The 10,442-nt window shown below is 40.1% G+C and overlaps 2 protein-coding genes across 4 annotated transcripts; one reads left to right on the top strand and one right to left on the bottom strand.

Moving 5' to 3' along the window:
* Positions 1–2,123: 2,123 nt before the first annotated feature.
* LOC112467000 lies at positions 2,124–6,059 on the top strand. The gene is made up of 4 exons (XM_025035403.1): positions 2,124–3,115; positions 3,537–3,907; positions 4,510–4,803; positions 5,572–6,059. The coding sequence occupies exons 2-4, from the start codon at positions 3,566–3,568 to the stop codon at positions 5,824–5,826; spliced, it is 891 nt and encodes a 296-aa protein (XP_024891171.1). The 5' UTR covers positions 2,124–3,115; positions 3,537–3,565; the 3' UTR covers positions 5,827–6,059.
* A 95-nt stretch (positions 6,060–6,154) lies between these two features.
* Positions 6,155–9,599, bottom strand: LOC112466998 (TBC1 domain family member 10A). Of its 3 annotated transcripts, none has more exons than XM_025035400.1 (5): positions 9,462–9,599; positions 8,195–8,360; positions 7,524–8,091; positions 7,014–7,283; positions 6,155–6,726 (listed from the first exon to the last, which is right to left on the bottom strand). In XM_025035400.1, exons 2-5 carry the CDS (start codon positions 8,341–8,343, stop codon positions 6,619–6,621), a joined length of 1,095 nt encoding a protein of 364 aa, XP_024891168.1. In that variant the 5' UTR covers positions 8,344–8,360; positions 9,462–9,599; the 3' UTR covers positions 6,155–6,618. The 3 variants fall into 3 exon arrangements, with proteins under 3 accessions (XP_024891168.1, XP_024891170.1, XP_024891169.1); XM_025035402.1 differs by lacking the exon at positions 9,462–9,599 and adding an exon at positions 9,118–9,423; XM_025035401.1 differs by lacking the exon at positions 9,462–9,599 and adding an exon at positions 8,974–9,109.
* Between the last annotated feature and the right edge of the window lie 843 nt (positions 9,600–10,442).

Raw genomic sequence — 10,442 nt, 5'->3', positions numbered from 1 at the left:
TTTTTTACGCTGACGTTCCGAGATAAATATACACTACCCGATTCGTTCCATAACAACTTACGGAAAGAATCAGGAGGCGTACGTATAACACGATACGTACTACGTATCGTGTTCGTCGAGTGTATCAGGATTTCTAGTCCACGGAGACGGAAGGTCCTTTCCTATAATAATAATCACGGATAATCAACGGGCATCTGTCATTTAACGGCTTCCATCGGTCGACCGACGAACCGCGATTCCGCACTGTGAATGCCGTTTCATTATTTCGTTAGCGCTTCCAGCGTGATTCTTTCTTTCTTTTTATGGCAAATAAATTGCGGCAAATATTAAAACCGACACAATTCTATTGAATTCAGATTTCAATCGCGATAAACACGCGAAAGAATTATGCTCCGTATTTATCCGGAACGATTAGAATGCCCAGATAACCGGCATCAAAATTTCCTCTCTTTCTTCAAATTTCTCCCTATTTACTAGCATCAGAGATTAAATTCAGCCAAGTTATATTACATCGATTTCGATCCTTTCGTCGATTCCCGCTGTTACAGTAGCTACACAGGAGTTTTGTCATGGTTTCCTTTTATCCGGTGTAACGAACTGAAATATTTTGCCCGACACGGCCAATGAAGATTCGTAGGGCAAATCAGGTTGCCGACATACATTCGAAATTCCGAAAGTAAATTCGTCCCGTCTGCTCGCGTTGGAACGGAATTGGTGGGATGTCTCGGGAATTAAAACCTCCTTCGCGCCTCGATCTTAATTAAGCTGTAGCGGCACAAAGATAAATCATTACGTCTATAAGACGCGCTCGCATCTGCAAGTGATTGTCTGTTGCAACGAATTGAAAATGTGCGAATTGTTCATAGTGTTGAAGTTCGGAGCAACTCCTCGAGTGAAAATTTACAAAATTATTATTTATTTCATGTCGAATGTTAATTTTTATTTTGGTGACAAATTATATTTCGAATTTGAAGTGTCCGCCAGCAGATAAGATCTTGAAAAAAATTTGATATCCAAGATACTCGAGTATTCCTGTTTATTTTCTTCCTTTGCATCTCAATCTACATCGCGGAAATCTTGTTGCCATACTTCGTCGGAAGATTTCATCCTTCGAGGTAAAGATCGTCATTTCTTACTTTACAGAGGAAGTTAGAAATAAGCGTCTCGCGGTAGGCAAAATCACCTCTTTTAAACGTCCTTTTAAAATTTAGCTTCCTTCGCGATGATAATATACGTCAGAAAATGGTACTTTACGAGACGGTAATTCGGCACGAAGCATCTCTCGCTGAATTACGGGGCGTACATGTCAAGGCTATAATTGTCTCGAGCTAAACGATCATCACCGTCTCGGATCTCACGTACGCAAATATAGATCCTATCAAAAATTCATTCCGGCGATTATGCGCTCTGCGTCAAACGATGACCATCGAATGCGAACCGTCACGGATCATACGATTCAGGTCCCGAGGGTTTTGGGTACATCCGTTATATTGCCCGGATATATATACGCACGCCAAGCCGAATAAGATACTGGTTTCACGACATCGAGATACAATAAGTTACATGTATTCGTAAGTGGGTCATTTTAATCGAAGGTGATCAAAGGGACTCGATTCAATAGGAACAGGATTCGAGTCAAGGAATTCAATCATGCACATGCAACTCTGAGCCGCAATTCCGGCAAACGAATACTGAAATAAAAGAATTAAAAGTTCGTTCTGTAAAATAAAACGATATCTCCTGCGTAACACGGACGAATTCGAAGAAGTTGAGAGGAATTTAATCTATAAATTTTTTTATCCTTGAAAAGAAATTAATCGAACAGATGTCTTTTTCTGTTCTTTTTTATTCTTACATACTATTATAATAATTACATTAATTTTCTTTTCTAAATGATTTCCCTACAGTAAAGAAAATTAAATGCTCGATATAAAATAAAACAGTATTTTAAAAAACATAAATTCTTGTCATTAAAAAATTAAATTATACAATTACATGCAAAAATTGTAGATTCAATTTTTCTTCGGAGAATAATTCAAATATATAATAGATAACGTTAATTTCTCGAAAAATAATTAATAATCTTTTAATAAGTTCTTGAATTTGAAGATCGGAAAAATTCATGATTCTGAGGGATAAACTTGAATCATCGATTTCTTTCAACGGGTCTATGGAAAATGTACAACAGAATTTTTAAGACCAAAGATTCGATTCAAGGCCAATACGAGCTAAGCCTTGGCTTTAAATGGAACTTTGCTTCGCCAGTAAATAGCTGGCCAGTTAGGTCGAGTAAAAAATCATTGCTTCATAAATTTGTCCATAAACCGATTATTTTCTCCTTGATTGACTACGCTCGTTTATTCCGGCCGAATTGTGCGTTTAGCAGCCGGAATATGGAGTGTCCATCGTCCGTCCGCAAGGATTCGAACACGCACGTGGGGGGGAATATGTGCCGGTGAAGGAAGTTAATTCAGTGCGTTCGCGATAGTACCTTCGTGAACGAGCGCGACGATCCACCTCGATCGGACACGCGAGAGAGTTTCCCGACGTGCGTAAAGACGTGCGCCCGCATCCGCGAGAGGAGAGGCATCACCCGTGCGCGTGATTTCGAGCCGCGACACGGGTCGATTTATTTAACCCTTTGATTACCGCGGGCGGTTGTGAGCACATCCGCGAGCGAGGGGGCGGCCGGTCGTCGGATAATTGTCTCCCTTTCGTGTAAATTAATTGTAAATTGATTCGTCGTTGACGACACATTCTCGCCGCTTATTCTCTCTTTCTTTCTCAAGAGAAACCTGATCCTCCTGCGTGCATGCCTTCGAATATTATCTCGTCTTAATTAAAGCGATTTAATTTCAAAATGATGTAACACTTTCATCGTTTAACATCGTAACTTTGTGCAACCGTTTGGATTTCCCGCATCGTATCCGGTTTTCTCTCGATCTCATCATCGCTCGGAAGCCGACGAGATGATACACGATATTGAAGGACATTGTTTTTTTTTTTTATCTTGCGAAATAAACGCGTAAGGTCGATTTATCGACGCCCGGAAGTGAAAATGTGTTTCGGCTGCGTTATCGATAACGCGAAGATTAGAAGATATTCTAATAAACACGTAAGAATCTTTCTTTCTATACACCAATATTTTGGTATGATAACAAGCATAAATATTTATAATAATCGATTAACAATTAATTTCTAATTATTTCAATAAAGTTTCGAGAAGAATACTTGAATACAATGTGCGAACGCACGCGTACTGTAACGTTTCTCGCTGAAATTTAGAAAGAATTAAGAAAATAAGAAGTATAAGTTATAAAAATTTCATTAAATAAAATATTCTAGACAATTTATTACTTTTAAACATTTACATGCAAAAATATATGATATAAATTTACACGTTCTAAATGCTTCGTGGCACGTAAGTGTACATGTGTGTAAGAAAAGTACGGTAAAGTGGAATAAAGTAAAATAAACGACAAAGAGAGAAACCGTGTTAATTGACTACTGAATCAGACGATTCTTTCCTTCGATAGGCGCTAAGACTCCGCATAAGCGATTCGGCATGAATCTATCAAAGCCGTCGCGGCTCGCCGCGATAATATCGTTGATCATTGTCAACGCACGATCGTGCGGCGCCGAGTCGAGCGGCGAGTATCTTCAGAAGGTGATGATCGAGCTCCAGGAATTAAATGTGGCGTCTAATGGCTTGACGATGCACGACCGGTTGTCGTCGACGAATCTGGGCTATCGGCAGGCGGGCTATCACGATCTCGGCCAGGTCAACAGGTATCGCAAGGTCAGCACCGACAACGTCCCTCAGGATGTGCAGAAGTCGCCGATCGCGGGTGTGCCTGCCGCACACGTGGCTCACTCCGCCGCGAACAATATAGCGGAATACTACGCGGTACGTACCTACAATTTAAATAGATATAATTAACGAAAAAGAAAAACGAATAAATTGGAAGAGATTTCTTTTTTCGTGGAGATTTATCTTGCGATATTATGCACCTTCAATCTTAGACTAGAAAACGTAATAATTCTTTCTCGTTTCTTTCTATTCCTTTTTACTCGTTTTAATTCTTTAAATTGTTAACTTCTCCAATTCTAATCTCTTTCTTCATTTAACTGTTAATTTTTGGTACCCTGAAAATTGGACAATTCTTTATAGTTGCTTTTTATCCTTTATTCTATCTTATTAAATTCTTCAAAATGCCAATTCCTCCAATTATAATCCCTTTCTTAGTTTTATTATTAATCTTTGGTAAGCTGGAAAGCTAATAATTCTTTCTATCCCTTCTTACTTATTTTTAATTCTTCGATAGTCGATTCTTTTGATCTCCATTTTCTTGTCTCACCTTAATCGTTGATCTACTGATCTAGAAACTCGATAATTGCCCTTTTTCTATCTCTTTCCCCATCCACTTTAATTCTTCAAGATATCATTTTGTCTAATTCCCAATTTCTTTAATTGCCAAGGCGGGCGAATGATACTCGTAAATTTTCCAGGTACGTGACCCCGTCGACCCCGTCCCCGCGGCCAGTTACCCGAAGATGAAGCAGCCGGAGCCGCTGGCGTTCACGCGAGCGGAGCTGGCCGCGTTATACAAAAAGGCCTTGGAAAAAGGGTCAGCGATCAGCGTGGCGTCGTTGACGCAGGCTCTCAATGCCGTGAACGGCAATGGTAACACGCCGCCCCAGGCGGGTCATCCGCAGCTACCGGTTAAACCGATGTACAACTATTACTTCTTCCCGTTGAAGAGTTTCGCGTCCGAGCTGCAGAGGGATCACCAGGCCGCGGCGGTAAGCGAAAGTCACGAGATCCGTTGCACCGTCCGTTAGGCGCCGAGCCGCCGATTTTTCTCCGGAGATATCCGGTGTAACCACATTTCGCGCAAGGATATCGCTGGATATTCGCCAACTAATTTTATGCCGAAACGCCGACGCGCAAGAACAACTTGCGCAAGCTTGTGTAACACCGAGACATTCCTTATATTACATGTGTATAGTAGATACTTGGAATATACGCACGAAAAATTATGTGGATAAATTTAACAAGTCTGTACTGCAGCATGGATACAAATTTTGACGTGTCCTCTTGCATTACGTAATTATATTTCGGTTTTATTAACAAATAACGAATGCCGTGCCAGGCATCGGCCTACCAAACTTAAAAGATGCATCAAACTCGTAAGAAATAACATTTATAATTCTGTAAATATAATTAATATTTAAATAATAGTCTAAAGTGATAAATATACTAAGTATGATAATTTTGCATAATTCAATTATATTACATAGTTTATTGAGATGTCGATATAATAGTAAAAATTTCATTCCGGCGTCGCTGGAGGACAAGCGAATTAGGTCCGGCATTCAATGTGTTAATTGTATATAAATCTTTGATATCGATTGAAAAAAAACTTCAATTAACATTATCCTATAGGATCTCTTATAGGATAATTTTGTAAGATTCATCCCATACTTATTCTAATATAATTTCGATTCTATTGTCATATTGAATATAAAATAGATAGCCAATAAACGTATGTGATTCGCATTACTTTACAGATTGTTCCAGTGTATGCGGCTGCGGAAAACACAGAGAGCACTCAGAAGCACATTATGAATCCGCTCTTCATGGCGATCGGCTCATTCATTAGCATGGCGCTTCTGTTCATGATGGGCGTGTTGTTTTTACCGAAACTGCCTCACTTTGAACTTTTCAACGCACGAGTAGCTGACAACGATGACTTTCTAACGACTTTTGTGATGAATGCCATAGACGGGCGCAATCGCTGGCAGAACTTTAGCACTGCCAGCTGAGAGAACGTAATGTAAAAGTACCCCAATTCTTTCATTAAAGATTGAAAATACCTGTGAATGTATATACCGCAATGTACGTAAAATATTTGGACTGCAATCGATAGAGGGAAAGACGTACGCTATTAATTGAAAAAGGGATATTTAGTATATATACCTATATGAAATAAGTGTATTATAAATATCATTGTAGGAACTCTTTCTCTTTTATGCTATTATAATTATTACAAGTACAAGCTGCTTAATCTAAAGTTAGATTCATTCGATCAGTAAGGATTAATATAAGATCGGCAGTAACGAAAGATAATATTTATTTAATATAACATTATCATATACTATATACTTTTATTTTAAAAATGCGGTAAATTTTTGTACATAAATATCGATAGTATTAACCATGAATGACGATCAACTAGAAATATATGAGAAAATACCATTAAATAGTACTATGTGAACCTACAAATGTGTTGTGCACCTTTTTTATAATACACATACTAATAATGAAGACTAATAATGAAGGAAGTAGAGATAAATAATGCACTCCGGCTGCTCAGGGAATGTGGACATGTGTACTATGTATGTGTGCACGAAGTATATGGAAAACCACTTTCTATTTTGAGAGTGTACGTATCTATCCGCTTTTCGTCAAATCCCTCGACTTTGTAATATGAAAGACTTCTAAGCATACAAACCGCGGAATCTGTACAGTATCAGAAGAACGGAAAGGAAGGCACACGTTGGGACGCTACATGTTAAAATGTTTAATTTCGCCCCATATCTTCGTCTACTTAATCATCAGTCAGTTCGATTGGCAGTTTCCTTCTCCGCCGCCGCCTTTCGTTTCAACATTTGCCTCTGATGCTCGTATTCGAAATCCTCTTCGCTCAAATTTAACCTCTGAATCTGTAATATTAAGTTATAAATGTATAATGATATTTTTGTGATTTTATTTATAAAATACAAAAGCACAACTTGAAATTTTAATTTAAAAATTTTAATTTAAAAAAAAAATTTTTTAAATAAAAATTGTTGAAAAATATGAAGAAACTATATTTATAAATTTAAATAAATTTACTAATTTTATATAATTTTTAAATTCAACTTAACTAGATCATAGTTTAGTTTTATTATACAATGCTACTTGATTAATTTAATTTGTAACAATAATATTTACATTAAAAAGTGTTTACCTGATAAACCAAGGCCTCCTCCTCCATGATATGTTGAGGCGGGTTTCTTAGAACTTGGAGGGTTTCGTATGTCGTTGGACAACGTTTGGTAAGGGAAGAACGACCTAGACTACCTTTCAATAGTACCAGGCCTACTTTGAAGATCACTTTCACGCCCTCACAAAGGAACATATCCCATATGCGCAAGATACTCTCCCACGGCAATGTTCGCGTGTAAACGCACAGAAACCATTCCGTCATATACAAGATCGGTTCCATTTTTTGTTTTTTCTAAAATAATAAATGTCTGATTAATTAAATCCCTATCTAATTTATGATCAGTCTATAAAGTACGTCGCACCAAAATTCATATCATCTACATTTTTCAAGAAACAAAAATTATATTAATTGCTTTTGTCTTCAGAAATTCAACGTATGATTAGAATTCATTTATATTTCTAGAATAAAACTTTTCTAAAATGTGCGATATAGCTACATCGAAAGTTCGCATGAGGATTCGTGTATACTAACTAGATGTTTGTACGCAACGGGAGAGACTCTCTTCAGAAGAGCGAACAGGATGTCACCATCGCGCAGCAACGTTTCCATCCCCTGACTGTAGTAGCCAATGAGATACTTGTCGCATATCGCCACGAGGCACCAGAATGCCTGAACCGCCGGCATGTGCATCAGCAAAAACGCGGCGATGGGCGCTTGAGCCTGGCAGTAGCCTACTTTGCTATTCAGAATGGAGTACGCCTTGAGAACTTGGAACAGTTCCTGCTGCCCGGGCGCGTTCTCGACAAACATCTCGTGGTGCGGAAACTGACGATGGAGATCCTTCTTGATGTCCTCTATATACTTGGGATCGCCAGGCCGTTTGATCAACTCCTCGTACAAATTTGGATTTTCATTCATCAGAAGTTGACCGCCGCACAAGTTCAGCCAGGCACGCAGTCTCACGGAGGGTGGTATACCCTTGCGGCACCTCTCGCGGACCTTACGGTAATTCGTGGTCATAAAGAGGCTCCAGTTGTTCAGCATCTGTATCCATTTTCTCTCCCTTCGCAGGATTACATCGGGCGGTATGGCCTGCTTCCTATCCCACAAAGTTTTATTGCATTCAAATAAAATTTAAATTTCATTTGAAATAGCTATTCTATTGAAATGTTATCACGTTAAAGAGGGCTGAGCTGAATTACCTCTCCGGACTGTATTGCGAACCGCCCAGGAATCCATGGCGATCAGGTACGGTAGAGATCACCGAGCCTTGGCATATACTACTGGCCTCCGACTCTGTTTCCCCATTCAACTCCTCCTCGTCGTTGCGCGATACAACCGAGGTAGCCATAGCATCTTTCTACTCCTCTGAAAAATATTGCTCGTGATACAATACAAACAATACATGTACAAAATATATAAGATAAATACAAACGCCAGTATATCAATAAATTTTAAAAGATGTACAAGACTAGTATAATTTAAACAATACGTATCTATATAAAATAAATACAAACGACAATATATTAATAAATTTTTAAGATATAAAAAATTAGATGTTTATCCTAAATCAAGTGCATAAAAAATAATGTTAAAAAATACAATTGCACCTTCTTGAATATACAAATTACATTATTATCAAGCGTTAATTTTTAAGATATAAAAAAACCAGAAGTTTATCCTAAATCAAGTGCATAAAAAATAATGTTAAAAAATAACATACAATTGCACCTTCTTGAATATAAAAATTACATTATTATCAAGCGTTAATTTTTAACGCGGAAGCATAGAGGCCAGAGGCATTAAAGCGTCAAGCCGGAATAAAATAGAACTCGCATATGTGACGTGACGTTTCGAAACGTGAGACTTCACATATATACAATCCAAATATAGCACGTAGAGCTCGCGCACGGAACGTACGGCGTTCCGACAGACAGCGCAAGTAACACGTCGGGATGGTTCCGTTATCTGATTATCTCACCATTTGCCATCTATCGAGCTCCGCGCACGCAAAATAAACATCCGCCGAGGAGAATGTATCTCGCGTTGCTTCATCGCGCGAGTAGCCGTAGCACCGTATCGCACGTCGCACGTATCTGACGTATCGTAAACGCCTACTTCGTACCAATTGACAGAGATTACGGTAATCAAGAATCCACGCGGAGAGGCTCCAGCCCTATTTCCCGTCTCATAAACATGCGCAGGAAGCGCGCGGCGACGGTAGGACGACGGTACACGGTTCCACGGCCCGACGCAAGCAATTACACCTTCGCGTTATCGGGGGAGAGGATGGAGGGGGAGAAAAAGGGAGAAACGGGATTTTTCTCTTCCCGGATTTTCGGATTGACGAAAGAAGAGAAAAAAAAATACGTAAGCGCGACACTCGTTCGGCGACGAGCAGCGTTCAGCTGCGAAAATTGCGGACGCGCGAATCGTGGGGCGTGTCCCCTCGCGTCACCGAACACTTACCGTGAATTTTCGCCGAATCTGACATTTCGAGGTATCTCACGGACGCATCCGCACGGCTCGCTTCACCGTTGTGTACATACACGGAACTCGCGTGCGCGCACGCGCACACGGCCGCTACGCGCTACGCCTCGCGCGGAGGAGAGCGCGTCAGCGCGTAGGTAGACGAGTAGATAATTGTGCGTGTGGATGAGAGAGAGACCATGCGGCGACGATCGACTTTACCGATCGCGTCTCCCCGCGCGGCGCTTCCTACGGCCGGTAATTTACTCGCAAGATAAATATGCGTAAATTCCAATCAACTTATATAGCTTTTGTGATTATTTTCTATTATAAACAGCAGAATTTGCATACGTCTCTTGCGAATGAACCCGAGGATCGAGCCCCAAAGATTGAGAATCGCGAATGGGAGACTGGAATTCGACCAATTGGAATAAAGGGAACTAAACTATCAAGATCTAATCTTTATATTCATTCGAACGGTGATCTCTAATTAAACTTGGAAATTATAAGTTTCGTTTTTATTAATTAATTTAAAGTTAAATAAGCAATAGAGCGTATCGATAATTATAACATAATTGAATCTCGATTTCTTTTCCTATACCGATAGATGTCGCGGTAATACGCATTATTTGCCGAGGTTACCGACCATCTTGCGCGCGCGCGCATACATACACGTGCGTATGGCGTTCGTAATAAGGGCGGCGGCGTAGCATATACGTATGCAACATGTAGTATGTAGTCAGTCAACGCGTATACATCTCAAATATATATCGTGGATCGAGGTGTGTTCCATCGCCATGTTGGCTTAACCCAGCGGTTGACGTCAGCGGGCGCGTTTTAGCGGTGTGCAATCGCGCGAACGACGAGCGCTTCGAAAGACAGAAAGAGAGAAGAGAGGCGTGCGCGAGCCCGGCGCGGCGCACGGTGCACGGCGGTGCAAAACGGTGCAGTCGCTTCGCTGACACTCGTCGAGCGAGACGG

The sequence above is a fragment of the Temnothorax curvispinosus genome, unplaced genomic scaffold, assembly GCF_003070985.1.
Source record: "Temnothorax curvispinosus isolate PA1 unplaced genomic scaffold, ASM307098v1 QBEX01016800.1, whole genome shotgun sequence".
NCBI lineage: Eukaryota > Metazoa > Arthropoda > Insecta > Hymenoptera > Formicidae > Temnothorax > Temnothorax curvispinosus.
The sequence above is the reverse complement of the archived record's forward strand: the minus strand, read 5'-3'. Positions and strand labels throughout refer to the sequence as shown.